Below are 23,882 nucleotides of genomic sequence, written 5' to 3' on the forward strand. Positions count from 1 at the left end.
GGGAAAGGTCCCCACTCCAGTATTTTGACCTGGAGAAGTCCATGGACTGCATGGTCCATGGAGTCACAAAGAGTCAAACACGACTGAGCAACTGTCACTCCCTAGAGCACCAGGGAAGTCCCCGGATACATATTTTTTCATAGTATTTATTTATTTGGCCATGCCGGCTCTTGGTTGCACACGCAAGATCTTGGTTGCGTCACTTGACCAAGGATCAAACTCGAGTCCCCCGCAGTGTAAGGCAGATTCTTAACCACTGGACCACCAGGGACGTCCCGATGTTTCCGTTTTTTGATTAAGGTAGATGTACACATAGCATAAAATTCACTCTATATTTCTGTGCACCGTTCTGCTTTTGACAAACACATGGAGTCACAGAATCGCCAGCACAATCAGCACCGCTCCCCCCTCCAGGATTCCCACATGTCATTTTGTGGTCAGCCTCTCCCCAAACCTCCAGCCCCTAGAACCACTCATCTGTTTCTGCCTCTACCGTTTTGCTTTTTCTTCCAGAACGTCCTCCAGATGAAAGCATATGCGCCGCACTCGGGGGCCCTCCGAGTCGTCCTGTTACGCGAACCCCACTCCTTTCTTAGCTCTGCATCCATCGTGTTCCATCGGACGTTTGTTATCCCTTCCCCAGGCGGGGTGCATTTGGGTTGTTGGGTTGCTGAGGTTTGGGTTGTCAGGAATAGAGCCACCGTAGACCATCATGAACAAGTTTTGTGCCCACCCAGGTTTTCATTTCACTTGGATACATATCTAGTCATGGGGTTGCAGGCCATTTGGTAAATCAGCCGAACTATATAAGAAAGTGCCAGACTCTTCCACAGTGGCAGCACCATCTTGAATTCTCCAAGCCCTGTGGGAGAATTCTAGAAGTGCTCATCAATTTTGACATGTAATAGATGGACTTAAAACGGATTCCCTAACAATGAATGATGCCGAGCATCGTTTCCTGGGCTTGTGGGTCACACCAGTACCTTTAGTGGAAGATCTGTTCGCGTGTTTTTAGATTTATGCTCCATTTGTTTATTATGTTTGGCTGCACTGTCTTCAGTGTTGCGTGCGGGCTTGCTCGAGTTGCAGCAAGCGGGGACTATGCTCTTGGTGCGGTTCACGGGCTCCTCACTGCGGCGGCTTCTCCTGTGGCTCCCGGGCTCACAGCACGTGGGATCTTCCCAGACCAGGGACTGAACTCATGTCCCCCGGCTTGGTAGGCGGATTCTTAACCGCTGGACCAGCAGGGAAGTCCGTGGTTTTCATCTTAACGGATTGTTTCTCCGGATACGCCGTTGCCTCTTTCTAACTGGGCCTTCGTCGTCACCCCCCAACACGGTGTATTTTTCTTGTCGATAGTTTCGTGTCTTGGCATTAATTCTGTCCTGTTTTGTTCCTGCAACCAGGTCCAGGGCCTTGCATCCAAGGCTTGCACCAAGAGCCTGTGTGTCGTGGGCTCCGTGGTTGTCCAAGTTCTGCCTTGCAAGCCTTTTCTTTTTCCTTTTTCGAGTGAAGGCGTCATGAAGCAACTTTCGCAGGCCCCATAGACCCAGAGGGAGTGTGAGGAGAGTTCACTTTCTCCAATCCTCAGTCTTTAATGCCTTTTTATTGCCCCTGTTCTGGCCCTCTCTCTGTCAAAGCTGTCGGTGTATCTGAAGGCTCCCCACTTAAGGAGAAAAGAACTGCAAGGTTAAATGGGAGTCTGGGACTGCAAGGTCACCGTGAGTCAGCCCTGTGCGCTCCTGCCATTATCACGGACAGGTTGCTGCTCCTCAGGAAAAGAATCATCTAGGTCTGTCCGTCTGCGCAGAGGTCTTCACATTTGATGTTATTAGGCCTGAGGGGCCTGAAAGCATGTGTCCCTCACGTATCACAGACTTGTCCTTAAGAAGTGGGAAGTCGCCCCAGATGAGCTAGAGGAAAGGACTTCGGAGATTGTATATAGAACTTTTTCTTAAAAAAGAAAAGTGGTAAAATACATAAAATTTACCATCTTAACTATTTTTTTAAAATATTTTAATTTATTTGACTGTGCCAGGTCTTAGTTGTGGCAAGAAGGATTTTTGTGGCGGCCCATGAGATCTAGTTCCCTGACCAGAGGTCAAACCCAGCACCCCCCCACCCCGAATTAGCCACTTCCCACCAGGGAAGCCCCTTAACTATTTTAGGTGTAGTTCGGTGAAGTCCATTCACAGTGCTGTGCAGCCATCACCTCCAGAGCTTTTTCATCTTGCAGAACTGAAGCTCTGTCCCCACTGAACACTAAACTCCCCATTCATTCCCTGTCCCCCCGGCGAAGTACCAGCCCTTCCACTTTCTGTCTCTGTGAACGTGACTCCGCCAGGGACCTCAGAGAATCAGACTCAGACAGGATTTGTGTTTTTGTGACCATGTGATTTCACTTAGTGTCTTTGTCCCCAGGGTTTATCCATGCTGTCACATGTGTCCAAATTTCCTTTTGTCTTGAAGGCTGCATAATGTCCCGTTGGACATGTCGGTGGGCCTCTGGCTTCCTGGGGCTGCTGTGAAATGAACATGAGAGTATAAATCCCATCTCAGGACCCTGCTTTCAGTTCTTGTGGGCACAGACCCAAAAGTGGAACTGCTGAATCAGATGAGCATGTGTTTTCCGCCCCACTGTTTCCCAGAGGGGCTGCACCGTTTTCCATTCCCACCGCCAGCGTGTCTGTAAACGACTGTCTGAGATAAACACTGCTCGACCCCCTGAGTGTGTCTCCACCTCCCCGATGCAGCCTCTTGCCTGGTCTCCTACTTTCCTAACCGGCCTCCCAGAGTCACGCTGGCCCCTCCGCGACTCAGGCTTCACACGACAGCCAGTGATCCTATTTCGAATTTGTGGTCCACATGTCGCCCTTCTGCTCACCACATCTCAGTGGTTGCCACTGCCCTGGGATCAGACCCAAGTTACACGACTGGTCTGGTTCGGCTGATCTGATCTCTTCCCTTTTCCAGCCACCTGTCAGTCCCTAGAAAGCACCTTGCCCCCTTTCCTTAGCTCACGCTGTTTCTTAGCTGGAATGCCATCCCCAATTCTCAGCCACCCACCCACCCCGTCTGTTCCTGTGTTTTCAATCACCTGATGGTTGGGCTAATACCCACTGCAGCCCCAGACTGGACAGTGGGTAAGCAGACAAGCTTCCCATCCTGGGGAGGGAGGAGGGGAAGGGGCTGGGCCCATCTCCCTACACTTGTCACCTTGCAACAAGGCCTCAGGCTTGAGACAGCTGTAGTTTTGTATTTGTTAGAATGTTACTTGATTTCTGTCTGCATCTCCCACTACACTGTAAGCTCTACCAGGGAGGGCCTGTTTTCTCTACCCCCCCCCCCCCAATAATTATTAAATGATGGCAGTGCGCACACACTGCCGCCTCTTTTTTAGAGGGCCCTGGCTGATTCAGGAACCGGCATGAAGCACTTCTGAAGGATGCCTGAAGTAGCCAGATCTGCCTTTTCACAGAAGATTCCCCCCTGCAAGCATCTGTCTCCCTCCCCCAAGCCCCCATCAGACTGTAACGGATGTAAGGGCCTAAGCTCCTGGCCTGCGGTTCGGGGTCACTCGTGTAGCTACTTGTTGAGTGAATGGACTCCGAATTGGAACTCGGGGCATCAGGGGTCGCTAGCAACGTCAGGCAAACTCCAGTTACAGCGCGAGACCCCGCAGTCTCGGTGCTTCAGAACGATCGCACTTTGGGGGGTCGGGTGGAGCTTCTAGAGCCCAGGAGGCTGCTGACGTCAGTGGTCCCTTTCTAGAGCGAGTGGCCCAGGATCGAAACTTTCCAGTGCGGCTTTTTCGGGTGTGTGTGGGGGGGGGGAGGGGTTCCCCTCCCGCGTCCCGGGGCCGGAGGAGGCGGCTCCCCACGGCCGGGCGCGGCGGCGGCGGCGGCGGCCAGGGCGCCTCCCCAGGGCGGGCGCGGCGGGCGAGGCGCGGTGCGCGGACACGTCCCTCTGGCGGCCCCGCGCGCGCCGCGCCCGCCGGCTCCGCTCCGAGCGCTCCGGGCCGGGATCCCGCGGCCGCCGCGCCTGGAGCCCCGCCCCGCGCGCCGCGCCGCCGCCGGAGGCCGCCCGGAGCTGCGCGAACATGGCCGAGGTCGGCGAGGACGGCGGGGCCCGCGCCCTGCTGGCGCTGCGCTCGGCGCCCTGCAGCCCGCTGCTGTGCGCCGCCGCCTTCCCGCCCGCCGCGCCCGCCGCCGCCCCGTCGCCGCCGCCGCCCGCCCAGCCCCCGCCGCCCCCGCCGCCGCCGCCGGGCGCGATCGCGGGGGGCGCGGGGGGCGCGGCGGGCGCGGCGGGCGAGGCCCTGGTGGCCGCGGCCGCCGCCTCGGTGCGCCGGAGCCCCGGGCCCGCGCTGGCGCGCCTGGAGGGCCGCGAGTTCGAGTTCCTCATGCGGCAGCCCAGCGTCACCATCGGCCGCAACTCGTCGCAGGGCTCGGTGGACCTGAGCATGGGCCTGTCCAGCTTCATCTCGCGGCGCCACCTGCAGCTCAGCTTCCAGGAGCCGCACTTCTACCTGCGCTGCCTCGGCAAGAACGGCGTCTTCGTGGACGGGGCCTTCCAGCGGCGCGGCGCGCCAGCCCTGCAGCTGCCCAAGCAGTGAGTGCCGCGGCCCCCGCCCCGGGGACGGTCCTCCGTCCGACCCCTGACGGTCGCCCTTGCTCCGCTTGGGCTTGGGGTCGCCCCCCGCCCCCCATCCCCGCCCGGCGTCGGACAGGAGTCACCTCCTGACCCCTGCTTGCCTTGGGCCGGGGCAGCCCCCAGCCCCCCATCGCGGGCGGGGCCTCACGGTCGCCCTTGCCCCCCCTCCCAGCAGAGCGTGGGGTCTCCCCGTCTCCTCCCGATCTGGGCACCGGGCCTCTCTTGACCCCTGCCCTGCCTCAGCCCAGGGCATCGAGGGTCGCCCTTGCCCTCCCCCAGGACCCGGACAATCCCTGCCCCTTGTCTGGACCGCGGTCGCCCTCAAACGGACTGGCTGGAAGGGTTGCGCAAGAAGGTCTGCAGGGGTCCCTGGGGTTGGGGGGGGTGCCCGGAAGGCCAGGCCCCTTCAATAGGGACCGGGTCTGCACTTGGGCCCAGAAGGGATAGCAGGAGAATGGGCTGGGGTGGGGACAGGAAGTGTCCGCTCCTTGTATCTGAGGACGCAGGTCAGGGGTCCCCATGACTGGGGGCATCCAGGGCACAGTTGGGGTTCCTGGGCAGGAGGGCACATTCCAGCAGGAAGGCAGGGCAAGGAGAAGGGGACCCGCCAGGCTTGGGGGACAGGTAGCCGATGCCCCGTGGGACTTGAGCAACACCCTCGTGTTCCCTGGCCCTTCCGGTTCCCGGCCTGCCTGGCTGCCCTACCCGGGAGGTCCTTGGTTTCTCCCATGTGTGGGTCAGGAGAAACCCCGTGTAGGCAGTCATGCCGCGTTGGGCACTTTCTTTTTCTCTGTAGTCGTTGCTTCTCGCTCCTCACCAGTGTCATGTTTCTGCAGCGGGCTTCTGTTCCAGAGTTGTCTCTGACTAATTACTCTCACTTTTCTAAGCACCCTGGGTCCACTGGATTTTTGGTGGGGTGAGTCCCAGGGCCCAAAGCCTGTTTCCATAACCTTCTCCCCTTTCTAAGATCTCAGAATGTTTGGTTGTTAAGTGCTGTACTGAGTAATTTTCAACATCAGCAAGGACTTACTGGTGTTTAGGGCCTGGGGGGTCTGGGGGGAGGGGGTAGGAGGTAAAGCTGTAGACAAACTTTGTTTTCCAAACATGAAAGGTATGTGTTTCTGTAAAGTCAGGACTTGATGAATAACAGAGTTGTCTTATCCAGTGGTTGCTATCCCTCTGTTGTGTCTTTTCCACAACCTACGCACTCCCCATCCAGGCCATTAAGTGCATGCTGGGGCCAGCCCCTCCCCTGGTGAGAAAGTGACAGGTAAACAGCGCCTTTCCCCTCCCTGCCCTGTGGCCCCCGGAGGTCTGCTAGGGCTTCTTTGTATAAATTCGGGTTCTGGAAGGGCGTCCGCCCAGCAGTCTCGTTTGCAGAGCTCCCTGCCCAGCCGCTGAGTGAGTTCAGCCCTGGCGAGGCGAGGCTCGCCGAATCGTGAATGCACTAGTATTTTCTCTAAGTCAAGGGGAAGAAATTTCAGCCAGAGGAGTCCTCGGCTCACACGCTGAATAGGCGAGTCCCGGGCCCATTGTTTGTGAAACGTGACTGGCGATCACACTGCCTCCCTGGCCCTCGGAGCCAGCAGCCCGGACGGCCGCCACTCTCCGGCCGGGGCCCTGCCCACGGCTCTCATCGGGCTGTTTTCAGAGTCACCGCGCCGGGCTGATGGAGAACTCACGGGAACAGGATGGGCGCGCTGGCAGAGAAACCCAGAGCGGACATCCGAGTCTGCCTTCCTGGGAGAGGGCAGTTGTTTCTGCGACGTCCAGGCCTGTGAACAGACGTGTCGGCAGCCTGCGTGGTTTTATGTTCTGTTTCCTTGAGGAAGCTCAGCCTAGGTGGTTGCATCTACGGGATGGAGGGGCTGTTGAAAGCCGCTCTTTCGAGTTGGGGTCGGGGGCGTCGGCTCAGCACGTGGAGAGCGGTCAGGCAGCCTTACTGAGCTCGGAGGAAGGAAGTTGGACGTGTGCACTTGGGTCACCTCGCGATGGGAAGTTCGCTGCTGACTTTCAAAGAACGACAGCGGCGAAGTCCATTTCCTCTGAGGCCTCAGTGGCTGGTGTCGCCATGAGCGCTCAAAGCCGGGATGTCTCTCCGTCGTGCTTTTAGGGCGTGCTTACCCGAGGGGGGCTGCATCGCCCACAGCTTATGGTGGGAGCTGCCTGAGACCCGGGGCTCTTTGTGTGGATTGTCCCACGGGGCACCCCCATGTGCCACCCCGCACACACACACACACACCCTGCTACCCTGCACACACACACACACCCGCACACACACGTACCCCAGCACACACACACACACACCCTGGCACGTACACGCCCCCCCAGCATGCACCCCCCCCAGCACGCACACACACCCCCCCACACACACCTCCCCCGGCAGACACACGCACCCCTGCACACACAACTGCTGCCCTGCACACACACACACACACGCACCCCAGCACATGCGCACGCACACACCCGCACCCCGGCACACGCACCCCGGCTCTCACACACACACATGCGCACCCTGGCATGTACACGCCCCCACCCCCAGCACGCACACACCCCCGCACACACACGCACCCCAGCACACACACACACACACACCCTGGCACGTACACGCACACCCCCCAGCACACACACACACCCCCGGCAGACACGCACCCCTGCACACACACCGCCCCCCCCCCCACACACATGCCACCCCCTGCACGCACACACCCCCCCCGCGTGCACACACACACATACACACACCACCGCCCTGCACACACACACCGCCCCCCACACACACGCACGCCACCCCCTGCACGCACACACACCTCCCCCTGGGCGCACACACACACCCCCCTGGGCGCACACACACACCCCCCTGCGCGCACACACACACACACACCCCTGCGCGCACACACACACACACACGCCGCACAGCTCCCCAGGCTGTCTGTTCTCTCCCTCCCCCGACTCAGGGACGCATGAGGTGGAGAGGAAACCCAGAATGTACCCATCTTTGTGACTACGAGTAGGTTTTTGCAAAGCTGAAATGAAACACTTTTGAAATTACTGGCAGAAGAAAAAAAAAAAACTGCTCGTGACACCATTGGGGGCCGACCCCACTGGGTGACCATGTGAACTTTGGGGGGGGTGGCGCAGACAGTCCTGCCACGGCCCCTCCTCTGTGGGTCTCCGGGGGCCCCCAGGTCCCCAGGCCTGGGCTGGGTGCCCGTCAGCTTTACGTGGAGACAGGCCCGCCAGCAGTCGACGTGTAAAAGCGCAGTGTTTACATGTGTGTTTGTCGATGAGAAATCAGTGACTGAGTCTGCAGCTCCCCCCGGGGGAGAAGAGGGTCCCCTAGACTCTGGGTTTCTGAGGCGGGTGGTCGGCGGGCCTCTCCTGGCCTGCGGGCGGACGTGCTTTGTGTGTGTGGCTGGGGGTCGTCAGGCCAGCAGATCTGGAGTTTGAATTGGATGGAACCTGTGAGGGGGACCCCATATGGCCTTGGGCTTGCTCTCTCATCTCCCTGTTCCAACCGTCTTTCCCAAAAGTGTCATAAAATAAGCATGTGAACATGCGGATGTGAGTTTTTAGAGTAGAAGCGAGGCTTCGTTTGTGGTGGCTTCCACGGGTGGTGACATTGATGGGATTCGTTTTACTTTTCTGTGTGTCCCAAGTTTTCTGTGATGAGCATAGCTTTTTTTTTTTTTCTTTTGAAGAGTTTTCATTGCAGAAAGTTTCAAGCGTAGAGACGGAGTGGTTCCCCATGCCCATCACCCAGCCCCACAGCTGCCACGCTGTGGCCAAGCTCGTTTTATCTGCATCCCCACCCCTCTCCCTCCCACCCACCCCCCCACAAGTCGCAAGTGTCCCAACACTCCGTCTGTAAATACTTCAACAAAAGATAAAGATTCCTTTTTCAAAAAACCTAACCACAGTGTCATTATCACACGTAAAAAATTAATAACAATCTCTTTACTATCATCAAACTTCCAATGAGTATTTGGATTTCCCTTCCCGTGGCGTGAATTTTTTTTTTTTTTTTCCTTTTCTTACAGCGTGTTCGTTCGAATCAGGAACCAAATCAGGTCCAGACGCTGTGATTGGCTGGCGTGTCTCTCGCATCTCTTTCAAACTGCAGGCTCCGTCTCATTCCCGCCCTCCCCCTTCTCCCTCTTTTTGTCCTCGATGAAGAAACAGGGTCATTTGTCCCGTACACTTTCCCACGGTTTCTCTTCCCAGATTGGATTCCCGTGCTGTCCACTGACCGTGCCCTCTCCCCTGGCGTTCTGTAAATCGGTTGTCGGACCTGGGGGTTTGGTCAGGCTCAGGTCCAATTTTTTTTTTTTTTTTGGCCAAGCCTGCCCCATGGGCAGAGGCCGGGCAGGCAGCAAGCACGTGCTTCCCCCATGGCGCGCTTCTGATGGGCGCTGCCCGCGTCCCTCAGCCCAGGGTCCCCTGTTCTCCCGTCATTGACGATGGCCGCCAGCACGTGTCCAGGTTCATGGTGATGCAGTCCGCCCTCCGAAAAGCATGTCGTGAACGGAGATGTGACGGATCATGGCCTCTGCAGGCGTCCTGTGATAAAAAGTAATTAATCGTAACCAGCAAAGCATTTTACTACATAAATAATTTTTCAGGTGCTATGAAAACATACAGGCTTCCCAGCTGGCGCCTGTGGTAAGGAACCCACCTGCTGATGCAGGAGACACAAGAGACCCAGGTTCGATCCCAGGGTCAGAAAGGCCCCCTGGAGAAGGAAACGGCAACCCACACCAGTACGCTTGCCTGGAAGATCCCGTGAAGAGAGGAGCCTGGAGGGCTGCCGTCCATGGGGTCACAGAGAGTCGGACACGACTGAGCCTGCACACTATGAACCCATACAGGACATACTTTCTCATTGCTATTCCAGCTGGTCACTGGGAGAATATTGAATTCGTTACTAACCATCTTTGGTAGTCAGCAGGTTGAAATTATATTGAAATTAACGGGGAAACGCCCTAGACTTGGTGCGGGTGGAAGGCCTCAGGGCCCAGCATCCCGAGGGAGAGCAGCTGGCTCCTGTCCTCCCCACCCTCCTCCCTGGACCCCCAGTCCCAGCCCACTGGGAGCCACGGGGGCCCCCCAGACGCGGTCCCTCCGTCCTGAGCGGCGGGTCAGGAGCAGGCCTACGTGCGGAGCTGGGGGCGCCTTTGGGGCAGGGAGGGCATCAGGTCCCAGGGGTGAAGAGGTGAGACTTGACGGTGCTGGCTGGTTTCCATGCAGAGAGGAGAGCGGTGGGCAGGGAGCAGGGCCGCGTGTGGCTGTGTGTGGAGCCGGGGGCCCCATGGACACGGTCATCAGGCCTGACCCCCGGAGACTGGGGCCAGGGGGGATGGAGAGGAAGAGATGCAGCTGAAAGGCCTCCTGAAGGAGGCGTGCTCTCATCGGGTGATGGAGCAGGCCAGGCGGTGTGTGTCTGGAAGCTCCGGGCACGGTGCCCACGCGGAATGACACTCAGGGGGGGTATGGGGTGTGCCGTGGAAGGAACAGAGCTTTGGACTCCGGCTAGTTGCATCTGGATGGTGCAGTCGAAATATGAAATGTGGCATTTTCTCTAAGTAAAAGCTTTGCTGTGTGTTTCTCACTGCGCACTCAGTCACGGCAGTCGTGTCCGACTCTGTGTGACCCCATGGACCGTCGCCCACCAGGCTCCTCCGTCCATGGGATTGCCTCGGCAAGAATACTGGAACGGGTTGCCGGGCCCTCCTCCAGGGGATCTTCCCAACCCAGGGATCAAGCCCACATCTCCTGCATCTTCTGCATTGCAGGTGGACTCCTCACCTGTTGAGCCATCAGTTGGCAATTATTGTGTTATCACATATGCTAGTTCAAAGAATGTGTCGTGTTAAAAACTTACTTTAAAAAGGTTTGTAGGCGTGTATTTATAGCAAAGTGAGAGCACGTGCGTTGAATCTGTGTTTCAGGAGTGAATTCACGTCGGCTGTTCTGGACTTATCACCCGTGTAAAAAAGTTTCTATAGTGTTTAAAAAAATCAGTCTGTGGTAAGGATGGTTTTTGTTATGCAGTATGTGTTGAATTTATAATAACTTACGAAAGTCTTCATCATTGATGAAGGAATGGAATTGGTAGGTGCTAAAAGAGCATTGAGTAGAGTTTTAGTAGTGCTCATAGTACTTTTGAAAAAGACACGGCTCTGTTCACAATTATGTGCTGGCATGAGAGGAAAACGTTTGATGTGTAGATACAGTAATTTACTATGTGCTGTTTCTGCATCTTGCGAATGTCAGGGGATAAACTTGCTAAGTTAATGACAACTCAAATTACAGCAATGCCTCATTTCCATAATTACCCTGCATTTAAAGCATTTCATATTAAAATGAGAGGGTTATATAAAATGCTTTTACTTTGATTTCCTGGAAAATAGGCCCTTGCATTTGTGACTTGTTACGAGATTTTGTAGTTCATTCTCGTGGCTTCTGTGGCTTCTCACGAGTTTCTAGTTTTCTGGTAAAAATGTTGCCGGTAGATCTAAAAAGAAAGACAGATGTAGTCTGCCTGCGTGCACAGAGTTTCATGGTTCCGGAGAGAGAGGCTCTGCTCCCGGCCTCCTGCCGGCTCAGTGGCCGCCCGCCGGCAGCTGCACCCGGGGGCCTGGCGGGCTCTGCCTGGGTGCGGGGTGAGCCTGTGGGGGGCTCGCTTCGCTTAGCCCTGAGGCTCAGGTGTGGGTATTTGTTCTCGGTGATTCCGTTAGGAAGAAACTCTCGTCCTTAGTCACCGGGGACGTGTTTAACTGTTTGTTTACCAGGAAGCCCAGATAACTCTTGTTTACATGGGGTGTGTGTGTGTTACACTTGGCAGATTGGAAATTGCCCTGAGAAAATAAAGTTTATATATTTATTAATCTATTTAAAAACAGCAATAAGAGGCTTATTTCAGAAATAACTTTATGAGAGAAAATAGCTCTGTCTTCCCAAACAAAAGAAACAAGGATGGGTATTCACTTCTTGGTAAACATCCTTCACATCTGCCTTGATTGATGCAAGGCCGCTGCCTCTCCCTGCAGGCCTCTGCTTAGCGTGTTGTGATACGTTGTTTCACTTAAGTTTTCTGGGAAAGGGAGGAGAGTTTTCCAATCTTTCTGCAAGTTGTGGGAGGTCTCCCATGCCTCTCCAGGACTGGACAGTAGTAGTTTCTTAAAAGTTAAGTGTAGGATGCGATCTGAAACCTCGTCCATGGACTTTGGGTAAAACCCCTGAACATTAAAACCGGTTGCCCTCTCTCAGGTGATTTCGTAGCCTCCTACTTTGGTCATTGAGGAAAATACCGATTGAATCATGCAGACGTAATGTCAACATGGGAAATGGCAACCCACTCCAGTACTCTTGCCTAGAAAATTCCATGGATGGAGGAGTCTGGTGGGCTACAGTCCACGGGGTCACAAAGAGTCGGCTGAGCGACTTCACTTTCACTTTCAAGGTCAACATATCTTAGTATACAAATGTTTTGTTTCTGTTCTATTGTTAGTTACTTTTGATTCACTTGAACCCAGTAACTCATGTCTTTGAAAATAGAAATCTTTGAAAGGATCAGTCTTTCTGATGTAGTTTAATTTTGCCCTAAAAGTTGAGTGAGAGCACATTTTGTTGAAATAAAAAAATCAGCCTTTCTTAGCATCTTGTGCCATGATTTGGCTTGAATTTTAGTGTTTTCATATGTGCGGTCAGTTTCTGATTAGTTCAGGTGGAGCTTCCCAGCCCACCAGTGACTTCTATTCCTTCCCCGCCCCTGGAGGGGTGCTGTGGGGTCCCTCAGGGGCTCCCCTACCTTTCCCTCCAGCTGTGGCTGTGGACCCACCAGGAAATGGGAGAGCGAGGCCAGCAGTCATGGAGTGACTCAGCCCTCCAGGACGTCAGGGACAATATGGGGTTTTATGGCATTATTCCTCATTTGGGATTTTTCATGAACCCTTTCTAAGCACACTTGTAGAACAAGACTGGGCCCCTTTTGGTGGATGTGAACCTTCCTTCCTTCTCGCCCCCTCCCGTCTCCTCTCAGGGGGTCTCTCTCTCTCCTTCCCCCAGTAGCCCGCTGTCACACACAGCAGCAGGCCCGTCTTCCTTCCCATCCTGGAAAGGCTTTGCCTGTCGCGGTTTGTGTCAGAAAAGCCTGAGGCTCTTGCTGTGTCTCTGGATGAGCCACTGTGACGTCAGATGTGCTGGGACCGCCCCCCCCCACCCCCCCATCGTCGCCTTTCTCTGAGTCACAGGTGCTCTAGGTGAGGGGCCAGTCTAGGTGCTGACCTGATGAGGCGAGCGTGCCATTGGCTGGGACCCGCAGTGCTGCATTAGGGGGTGGCTGCAGGGAGCCAGGCGTGGGTCATGGAAAGCCTGCCCAGAAATCCCGTGCCCCCCCCGCCCCCATGTCTGGTTTGGATGCAGTTTACAGAGGAGGTTAAGGAGCCTCCTGTGCATTACCAGGAAGCCTCAGCCGGAGCGTTAGTGAAAGGTGACCTGTAAACTTAGTGACGCTCCCGAGCCCACGTAGAAAGGATGTCAGGATGAAGCCCGATGCTTCTGATGATGGAGCGGCCGGCAGCAGACCGGCTGGAGCCCAGGGCCAGCATGAAGAGGAGGACGGCCCGGTGGAAGCTTGTGCCCACCCCCACCCCCCCGCTGCGGGGACGTAAATGTCTGGTCTGCTCGGCAGTTACGTGCCCCACGCTGGGAACAGTGACTCATCGCGGCTGGAGGTAAACACCTTCGCTCAGAGTGCCCCGCTGGGTTGGACCCCCTGTGGACCAGGGGCGCCTGCCGCCTGCAGCACCCAGCCCGCAGGGTGGCTGGACCGACTGTCGGGCTTTCTCAGCAGTTCAGTCTTTCCCTGGTGTGGCGCTGTGAGCAGAGTTTCCAGGCCCGTCCCCGGCTGGCCGGGCGGGGATCTCCTGGCATCTGGAACACCCTGCAGCAAAAGAAATGCCCAGCAGGACTGCCCAGACCCTGCATACTGTTGACACTTGAAATGTGGCTCATGTGACCAGAGAGCTGATTTTTTTTTTTTTTTTTCTTTTTGGCTGTTTTGTGTGGCGTGTGGGGTCTTAGTTTCCCAACCAGGAGTGGAACCCAGGGCCCCTGTAGTGGACTCAGGGGGCCCCAACCACTGAACTGCCAGGAAAGCCCCTGAATTTTAATTTTTATTTTGCTTTTCAGTTTTTGCTGTCTTTAAGTTGATAAGTCATGTCCAACTCCCTGTGACCCCATGGACTGCAGCACGCCAGGCTTCCTGTCCTTCACCATCTCCCAGAGCTTACTCAAACTCATGTCCATTGAATTGGTGATGCCATCCAACCATCTCATCCTTTGTCATCCCCTTCTCCTCCTGCCTTCAATCTTTCTCAGCATCAGGGCTTTTCCCAATGAGCTGGCTCTTCACATCAGGGGGCCAAAGTATTGGAGTTTCAGCTTCAGCATCAGTCCTTCCAGTGAATAGTCAGGACTGATTTCCTTTAGGATGGACTGGTTGGATCTCCGTGCTGTCCAAGGGACTCTCAAGAGTCTTCTCCAACACCACAGCTCAAAAACATCAGTTCTCTGGCGCTCAACCTTCTTTGTGGTTCAGCTCTCACATCCGTCCTGGCCAGGTGTGGGGCTGTTCCCAGGCGGCCTTGGGGAGGTGGCAGGTCTGTGGGTGCCCAGGCCCCAGGGCACGGCTGCCACCTCAGTTTACTCCACTGGCCTCTGAAGCACGCGTCTTGCTTCTGCCGTGTACCTTGAGGTGTGGGGGTGGGAAGGCCTGATCCAGACCATGGGGTCAGGTCGCATGCAGGGCGAGTGGTCCTTCTGCAGAAGAGGGCCCCCTTCAATGTCTGCTGCCCTGGACCGAAGCTAAGTCCAGATGGACAGCTTCTGTGTTTCCCTTCATTGCCTCAGTTCTTGAAGTCAGAGGAAGAAAGTCAGGGGATCCGAGACACGACTCCTGTGGCTGTTACAGACGAAGGCAAATCTGCAGCTTTGCGGGAAATTAACAGTGAAAACCTTCTCCCTGGCCCTTCGCAGCCCCGCATTTACAGTGCATTGATTACGAACAGATCCCCTGCGAGTCCAGCTCCTTGAGGCTCGTGTTTGGGTTTCTGTCCTTGCATACTTTTCCCTCCTTGCTGAGCAGGTAAGTGCCTGTCCAGAGTTGGAGTGGACACCTGCTTGGACCGGGTGGCTCTGGTCTGTGTGCCTGTGAGGGGCCCGTGCGTTGAGCCGGCAGGACTTCCCGCCCGATCACATGCTGAGTGGATGCTGGTCCTCGCCCCTGTGGTCCATGTGACCCTCTCAGGGATCTGGAGGTTCCTTGAGGGTGGTGCTCACACGCGTGGCGCCTGGGACACTCCACGTCTGTGGAGCGGATCTGTGCACCTGACCTTGTGTGGCCTGCGTGTGGCTGGACCGGTCCGTTCCAACATCTTACTCACAGGAAGTCCAGAGCAGTTGTTTCCGATCAGCGGTCAGAAAACTCTTCGAGTGGCCAGGCCAGGACGCAGGCGGGCGCCGTCCAGTGTCACGTCCCCTCGTCCCCACCCTCCATCGGCTCAGTCTGCACCAGGCCTGCTGGAGTCGTGCGGGGCCCCTTCCCCAGGCTCCTGTTGGTCAGGTTTTCCTGGCGCTCGGCCACGCCCCCGCCGGCCACGCCCCCGCATCCGCCTGCTGGGGCTGTGGGGTCCAGACCGGGAGCTCGCGGCACAGATCACAGCCGGCACCTGCTGGTCCTCTTCACTAGGAGCCCCACGCTCCCTGTCACGTTTAATCCCGGGCGGTTATGGACTTGTCTGGGGGATGGGTAATGTGATGGGGACTTTTCCCCCGGGTTATTTTCTAAAGGTCAGAGCTCACAGGTAGGGGAAGGGGGCCCTGTCCCTTCGCTCTGCGGTGTGTATTTCCCCAGAGTAAGCGTGCGTCCACCGCCAGGTCTGGCCCTGAGTCCAGGCAGCGTCACAGAACCTGTTTTCCGGCGGCCCCCTTCCTGGTTCCGTCACCGGCCAGGCTGGGTCCGGGCTGGAGGCTGCACCCTGGGCCCCGTCTCCACTGACCTTGACGCTCTTAAAAGAAAACAGGAGTCACTGTGTCGGAGGTACTTGATTTTCAATCGGTCTGTCCGATTTGACGGCATCCTGCTCGGGTTCTGGGGAAGTGTCTCTGGCTGGAACGCTGGCCCGGGCCGCGTGTGCTTTCTGGGTGTTGCACACACACCACGTGGGCCTTCTCGAGGGGGTCATGTGGCCACTAGGATTTTGTGCTGTCGGGCTCTTCCACCAAATAGTTACTGGTGTTCTTGTAATTACTAATCTCTGAGATTCAGTATTGGAATAAAATAGTAATTTCAAATCTAGCCACAGTTTCCCCTTCTATAAGTGTTTTAACTCACTCCCAGTGATGGGAGCTGACTTGACCGGGCCCCCCTGGCAGGGGCAGCGACCGGGTCACCCCCGGGTAGGACCTTGAGAGGCGGCCAGGCGGGCGCTCTGGTCTCACGCCAGCCTCGCATGTGTCCGATCATCACTGCGTCTGTCCACCACAAACCGGGGCGCAGGGCACTTTGCAAAGGAAAAGCTGTGCCTTGGAGGCGGAAGCCCAGAACTGCTGGAGTAACTCATGTGTACTGAGGAAAATGCAGAGGACAGTGTGACGTGTCCTTGTTCATGTCATGTCTTGAGAAATGACAGGCCACAGGTGACCTTGGGGTCCTCTGAGTTCCCGAGAACCTTAGGAGTTTGATTGTGGTCCTTTGTCATACCTTCCCGACCCAGAGCCGTCTCCAAGTGACGCTTGTGCAGTTGTGTGTGTGTGGGGAGGGGACTGATTTACATGAGTGGGGTCTTACCGTCGGTGTGTTTCCACGGCTGCAGAAGGAGTGCCTCACGGGCGAAACAGTCAGATGCACGGCCGATCCTGTCTTCACAGCCCCGAGACCTGACCATGCCCTTCCCGGCCCCCGGCCCCACCTTCCTCCCCTGTCCCGGCTGCGCCTGCACTCAGCCCCCTGCACCCGCGCGCTCCCAGGCCTCAGCCCGGCATCCCTGACTGCCACTCGTCCCGTCTGGGGGCTCCGGGGGCCTCTCCAAGCTGGACGTGGACGGAACCTGGAAGGTCACCCCACATCCCCTGCCCACACCCCAGTGGCCTCTCAGGCCCGAGACCTTCGAATTCCTGTCCAATCCGGCTGCTCGTCTCCCACGTCAGCTGCTGAGCCCTCTGCCACACTCTCCAAGGGTGACGAGTCCAGGTGACCCCGGGCTGGCCACCCTGAGCATCTCTGAGCGTCAGCTTGGGGCGTCAGCACATTCACACTGTCTGCAGCCCGCACCCCCCCCCCCCCATCTGCAGAGTTCCACGTGGGACTCATCCCTACGGCCGGCCGGCTCCACGGCCCCGCCCGCGTCACTCGAGTGCTGACCGCGCGCCCACCCCTCCCGCTGGTCCCCTGCCTGGCGCGCCCGTGGTTGCCCGGCGGCGCTGCCCCAGGGCCGGCTGGGCCCGGCGCTGTGTGCTGTGCATTTCCCGTGTGATACATGTGTGTTGCTGCCTCACTAACCTGGAAGGTCCTCAGGGTGAGATCCGTGCACAGAAGTGTTCCTGCAGCAGTTTGTGGGGGTGTATCTGGGCCTTTTCCCTGCCGGCCCACTGACCCTCAGCACACCCCGGAGGAGAGCTGGGAGGGGAGGGCCTCAGGACTTGGAACCACCCTTGAAATAGTCCTGACCAAACAGGCAGCCGCCCTGTTCACCCATCGGCAGGCTGACCCGGGTGGGCCCTGTCCTCCCCTGTCCCCATCCAGGTCAGAATACTGGAGCGGGCAGCCTTTCCCTTCTCCAGGGGATCTTCCCAACCCAGGAATGGAACTGGGGTCTCCTGCCTTGCAAGCGGATTCTTTACCACCTGAGCTATGAGGGAAGCCCCACAGCTCCTTGTGGTCATTTTCAGAAGTGTAATTTCATTTTTTTTCACTGTCATTTAAGCAGCCAAGGAAGTTTGATGTGTTTTTAACAATTATTTCTAAAAATGGGTAAAAATTGTTAAAGCCGGTCACTTTTTCAAAGGCACTGATGAGGGTCTCTCTGTTTGGAGAACTCATCTGTCCAGAGGCTTTTTTCCAGAGGGCTCCATGACTAATGCGGTAGTTAATCCTCCCCAGAGCAGAGGAGTTGAAAGTCTTGAATTCTCAAGCTTACTGGAGAGTTTCTCAGCCTGCATTATCTGGTTTTCTTAAAAGTCAAAATTCTTCAGTGTCATTTCTTTCCTGGAAGAGTCAGTTTTTAAAAGACCCCCAAAAAAAAGTACACATTAGCTTGATGTCACATATCTATGCAATCTTTATTGTTTCAAACTTTTTGGTGTTACATACGCAAGCTGCGCTCATAGAAACTTTGGAAAACGCAGAAATGTCAGGAGAAGAGCCCCGGACAGCTGCCCTCCGCAGAGGTGACCGCTGTGGCATTCAGAGTGTTTTCCTTGTGCCTTGTTTCCTTTTAAAAAAAAACAAAACGCTAGAGCAGGGCCTCTGCTGAAACTGCATATTCACAATTTCACTGCTGCTGGGGAATTGGAATCCGTCTAGCCAGGGGCTGTAAAGCACCTTTTTCATGTTAATGTCTGCGTGGCTGAGTAGGTTAGGGCCCTGAGCCGGGAGCTGGTCTTTAAACAGAAGGGACGGTCCGGCAGAGTCTGGCCTCCAGACGCGGTCCTCTGGGGCTGGGACCAGTCGGGGGCGGGACTCCCCCGTCCCCCATCCCCGGGGGCCCCAGTTCCTAGCGACCAGATCAGATAAGGCTCGTGGTAACCAAAATGCAGTCATTTCTCCTCTTCCTAGGTTGTTTTCAGAGTGGGGAAACGTGAGCGAGGAAAGAGGCCGTGATGGGCCTGGTGGGGGACTCATCTCGGGGTGGAGTGTTGGAAGCCTTTGAGGGAGGGGCCATTGCCCCGGCTGAAAATGCTGTAAGTCCTCTGACCACGAGGTCAAGGTTGATCCTCGCTGCCTGCAGGGGCACCGCCCCCCACTGACGGACCAGCTGTCCTGAGCACTTCTTGCAGGGTCTGTCTACAGATGATTCTACTGAAACTGAATAAATAACAGAAGAGGTCATGAAAAATACAAGTAACTTAGCTGGTTATACCTTAACTGAACTCCGTTGCATTTTCTCTGTAAAAGTGAAAAATAAAACCTGAGGGTCCCCTGCCTTTGTCCCCGTGGAGCCGAGATGCTGCGTGGCCCAGATGCAGATACCCGGGCGGAGGGGCCGCCTCCAGCCGCAGGGAGAGCCCACCCTCCCGGCCTGGGAGGCAGGTGCTGCCCAGACAGCAGAGGGGAGGGCGGGGCCCCTGGAGACCCAGTGGGGCTGGCCCCGTCGGGAGGGTGGGTACGGAGCCCTGAAGGGCTTTATTTCAGAGAAAACGGTTCTGAAGATAGGCCATCCGGGATAGACTGATGGGGTTGAGGCTGTAATTTACATAACAATTAAACCGGGTTAGTTTATCCCCACTCGGCTGAACACAGGCTTCTCCCGGCGCACTCACTGGGCGTCATTAGTCTGTTGTATGACCCAGTTTCCCCAGAAGGGTCGTTTCTCCGCCTCGGTGCTAACGTCTGGGCGGAGATGTGGCCCCGGCTGGCGGGGGGCGGGGGTCCTGGAGCGGCCCGCGGGGGGCTGGCGGGCCGTGGTGGGGGCGGTCCCTCCGCCCTCCGCCTCCCTCCGCGCGTGCGCGCACTCAGCCCGCCGGCACCGTGCGGGGCCTTGGAGAGCCGGACCGCCGCGGGGACGCAGGTGGCTCTCCTCCGCTCCCTGGGCGTCAGGGGTGAGCCCTGGGACAGGCCCGAGGCCTCTTCGGGGTGTGGGTTTTCTCCGGGCTGGGTCAGGGTCTCCAAACAGCCCCGCTGCTTTGCGAACAGACGCCGCCTCCTTCCTGGGCTCCAGCTTCTGTCTTTATCAGTGGCCCACAGTCAGCAGAGAAAGAGCACTCTTTTGGAAAGGGTTGGAAGGGTTATTAACATCTAAGCTAACCTCAGATTATCACAAGTGATCCTCTTAGGTCAGCACGGAATTTCCCGCGATGGATGGGGAAAAGGCCGTCAAAGTGTAGCAAAACGGAGTCACAGAGACAAGGGCTTCGCTCCAAGGGGTGTCAGCTTCTGCCTGTGTGTGACTGGAGGGGTTTCCTCCTGGACGTCTGGTGAAGCCCCAGCAGCTGGGAGTGGGCCCCGGGCCCCCCCCCCATTGCCCCGTCCCAGGGGGTTTGGGGGTGAAGGTGGCAGTGAGGTGCTGCTCCCGAGTGGGAGCCGGGCAACCGTGTCCCCAGGATGCGTCATCCACGCTGCTGGTGCACGTGCGGGCCCCCCCCCCCCCGGGGAGCCCCCGCCTCTGCCCCGCAGGGTGCTTCCCGCTCAGGGGGCCCTGTGCTGGGCCCCTCATGCTGTCTGCTCCCTTCCGTCGCATCCGCCACATTGCCCAGCTCACAGGCCGTCTCCTTGGGGCATCCACCACATTGCCCAGCTCACAGGCCGTCTCCTTGGGGCATCCGCCACATTGCCCAGCTCACAGGCCGTCTCCTTGGGGCCCATGCCGGGCCTCCCCTGTCAGCGGGCACCCGGTGGACCCAGATGCCCTGCCCGGGGCCCTGGGAACCACGCAGGCCTCACCCATGTCCACCGCGCCCGCAACAGCTGTTGCTTTCGTGGCGGCCCCCGGGTGGCCTGCAAGACATCATGCAGGGGTGTGAAGTTTCAGGATTCTCCATTGGGAAAAGGGAACTGATCTTCCGCCTCCGCATTCGGATTGCCGGGCCCAGCGTCGTCCTGAGCATCCGAGCAGTGCCCGCCGCCCCGTGATGCCAGCTGCTCTCCTGCAGGTGGGGACAGGCCAGCAGAGGGTGGGCCCGGCAGGCCCGGGAGGTACAGTGAGCTGCGTGGTGGTGGGCTGACTCAGCAGCAGGGTTTTTTTAATGGCGTTTTATTGTCAGATATGTCCAGTCCTTTGTTTCATCCCTGGAGGAGTCGGGAGGTCACAGCTGCCCCGGGCTCCAGGGGTGACCGCGGAGGAGTGGTGCGGGTGAGGTCACAGCCGCCTGAACGAAGGTTCTGGGTTAAGGGGCGTTTCCTGCCCGGACCCCCACGCCGCTTCACGGGACAGCACATCCGTGGGGGGCTGACTAGCGTTTGGATCCGGGGCGGGGTGCTGGGGTTCCGTGCCGACTGCCGTGTGACCCCCGTAATGAAAACGTCCAGCGTGTCTCCTGCCTCCGGATGCCTGGTTCTTGGCCTTGGGGCTGCCCAGCGGCGAGAGGGGCCTGACCCAGATGGTCTACACCGCCGACGCTGCTTTTGATGGAAACTCAACCCAGAGCCTCTCCTCTGCCCACGTGGAGTCTCCCCGCGTCACCGTCTCCCCCGGTCGTCGCGGGTGCTCTCACGGCTGTGCCCTCGCTGGCCCTGCTCCATGCGGCTCCTCCTGGAGGTGGCGGGGCGTGTGCGCGTCAGGACGAGCCCGACGCCGCTGCTGCATGGCCACGGCCCTCGCCCTCGGAACAGCTGGAGCGTCCGCGGGCTCAGAAGGGCCCGGAGAGCACTGAGCGGGCACCTCAGGCCTGACCGCGCGTCGGGGACAGGTGGCCACGCTGGGACCGGACCGCACGTCTCCTGACCCTTGGTCAGCACCGCCGCTGTCTCTACTAAAACAGGCTTTCCCCGGATGTCACGCCTAAGGCAGGGTTCACGCGAGTCTAGTGTAAATCCCTCGCGGGCAGTGAGCTCCCGCCCTCTGCACCGGGCCGCTCCGCTGAAGGCAGAGGTGAGCCTGCCCTGGGCTGACAGGTGCGCTGTAGCAGTCAGGGGCCAGGGAGTTGGAGCAAACACGCCCGCGGCTCTCACGCAGCGGGAGCGAGTCCAGCGCCTCCCGGGTGACGCGGTGGAGAGACTGCCAGCGGGCCCCCAAGGCAGGAGCCTAAGGGCTTCAGGAGGGAGGTCGGGCGGCAGGACTGGAGCCGGGGCACCGCATGCCAAGAGGGGCGGCGGCGACGGGGACTTGGGAGTTCTCCAGCAGGGCTGAGATGTTTGAGGTGGCTCGTTCGTGCTTATTCCTTCCTCGACCCCCTCATGCATGAGACAGGCCCGGAGGGTGGGAACCGGTCCGCCCGCGGGGCCGGCGTCTTGGGTGCGGTCCTGCAGCGCTGGGTGCTCGCCGGGGAGCGTGCCTGCTTCGCGTGGAGCCAGGAGGGTGCTGTGAGCCGGGCCCGCTCTTGTGAAGGACTGAGTCTCCCGGACTGACGGCGGGGTGCCCTCCGCGGCAGGGGCTGGCCTTCGCGGGGGCGTCCCAGCCCACCCAGCCCGCGTGTGCAGGACAGCCTCGCCCGCGGTGGACGAGGCAGGCCAGCGTCCGGCCGGCCGTTTGCGGTCGGGGATGAGGACCCGCCTGTTTCGCGCGCATGTCCTTGGGGGAAGGAATGCTGACCGCCAACAAGCAGACCGCCGCTCTGTGAGTTCTGGGCTCCTTCTCATCATCTTGAAGATGGTCCTGTCTGCGCTGGGTTTAAGTGGGACGGCTACCCGGCTTCTCCCTTCACGCTGGGTTTTCTGTCCTCCCGCCTCGCTGACCTGCCCCTCTCCTGGACAGGTGATGTTTAGTTCTGTTTATGCTCCTGAGTGCGCTTAAATCCATTTATGATTAAACACTGCTCAAACACCCAGGGTGAGATTTATTGACACAGCGGGGCAGAGCCGACGAGGATGGCGTGCTGGGGGGCTCATGTGAATTGTCTCCTCCTTCTGTTTATTTCCAGTTGGCAAGAGATGACATTTATTTTTAAATTGTGCTCACAGCTCTGTGACTTCTGCAGAACTACAAACAAGGTTTCATTGTAACCCCACTGTAAGAAAAGGGATGATGGTCAGTACCTCTGAGGGGCAGACCTCCTCCCCGGCCCCCGGTGGCCAATGAACTTCATCTCCAGATCCGTCATCAGGCAGGCAGCCTGGCCCAGGGAGTTTTACTCGAGGACATTCGTAACTTCAGAAAGTTCTATTCCTGCCCTTTTCATCTGTTAGTTACTTCTGTTTTTCAGTAGTCAACAGAGAAAATTCACAACTGTTCGTCACCTTTAACTGTGTGAACTCGAAGTCGTGGAAAACGTCTTTTTGCATAATCAGTTCAGCACTGCGGCGTGCGGGCTGTGAGCGGGGCCGGGTCAGGGCTCCTGGGAAAGGCCCCTCGTCCTCGGGGAGCCCAGGGGGTCAGCTTCCTGTAGGGAGGTCCCGGGAGCCACCACCCTCTGAGGGCTTATGGGGCGCTGAAGGGATCTCACTGACCCCGGCCTCCTCCTCCTCCTCCCGGTGACCCCAGCCTCCTCCTCCTCCCGGTGACCCCGGCCTCCTCCTCCTCCTCTCACTGACCCCCCAGCCTCTTCCTCCCAGTGACCCCGGCCTCCTCTTCCTCTCACTGACCCCAGCCTTCCCCTCCCAGTGACCCCGGCCTCCTCCTCCTCCCGGTGACCCCGACCTCCTCCTCCTCCCGGTGACCCCGGCCTCCTCCTCCCGGTGACCCCGGTCTCCTCCTCCTCTCACTGACCCCGGCCTCCTCCTCCTCCTGGTGACCCCGGCCTCCTCCTTCTCCTGGTGACCCCAGCCTCCTCCTCCTCCTGGTGACCCCAGCCTCCTCCTCCCGGTGACCCCGGCCTCCTCGCAGGGACGGTCCGAGCAGTGGGGATAGTCTCTGGGTTAACGTCGTCTCTGGGTTAACGGCACCCTCGCCCTCTCCCTGGCCTCCCATCTGCTTCCAGCATAAGGGCTGGTTTGGGGTCATCTTGCCTTTAAGGCGCATCTTAGAGGTTCTGACGTGCGTGCTGTCTGAGGAGGCAGTTCACAGCCGCGGTCCCCTTGTCCCCTCCCCCGGCTTCCGTCCTGCAGCCCCGGCAGGAGCGTCCTTCCCGTGGACAGAGCCCCGGGGACGTGTGTTCTCACCCACGCTTCCGCCTGGCGCAGGTGGTAGCACCCGTGGACCCAGAACACGGTGGGCGTCGCGTCCTCCTAAACGTTGTGCAGATCCAAAGCCTCGAGAGCGAGAAGCAGAACTCCCCGGGTGGGGAGGGGCGCCCTGCTGGGCAGCCACGTCTCCTGGCTTCATCCCACGCAGAAAACCCTCAGTGGGAGCATGGCTGGGACCACGCTGGGTCTGGGTGTTCCCTCTCCAGGAGGGGTCACGACCGACAGCCTCCGTCTCCCG

At 58.1% G+C, this 23,882-nt stretch overlaps 1 protein-coding gene across 2 annotated transcripts in view; it reads left to right on the plus strand.

The window, feature by feature from the left end:
• Positions 1-4,084: 4,084 nt before the first annotated feature.
• The window catches only part of FOXK1 (forkhead box K1), a 53,528-nt gene continuing 33,730 nt past the window's right edge, over positions 4,085-23,882 (plus strand). For both annotated transcript variants that reach the window (XM_065923722.1, XM_065923723.1), the window contains exon 1: positions 4,085-4,608. In XM_065923722.1, the coding sequence (XP_065779794.1) occupies positions 4,100-4,608 (509 nt within the window). In that variant the 5' untranslated portion in view covers positions 4,085-4,099. The remainder of the gene's footprint in view (positions 4,609-23,882) is intronic.

This window comes from Muntiacus reevesi, chromosome 2 (genome assembly GCF_963930625.1).
Source record: "Muntiacus reevesi chromosome 2, mMunRee1.1, whole genome shotgun sequence".
In the NCBI taxonomy this organism is placed as follows: domain Eukaryota; kingdom Metazoa; phylum Chordata; class Mammalia; order Artiodactyla; family Cervidae; genus Muntiacus; species Muntiacus reevesi.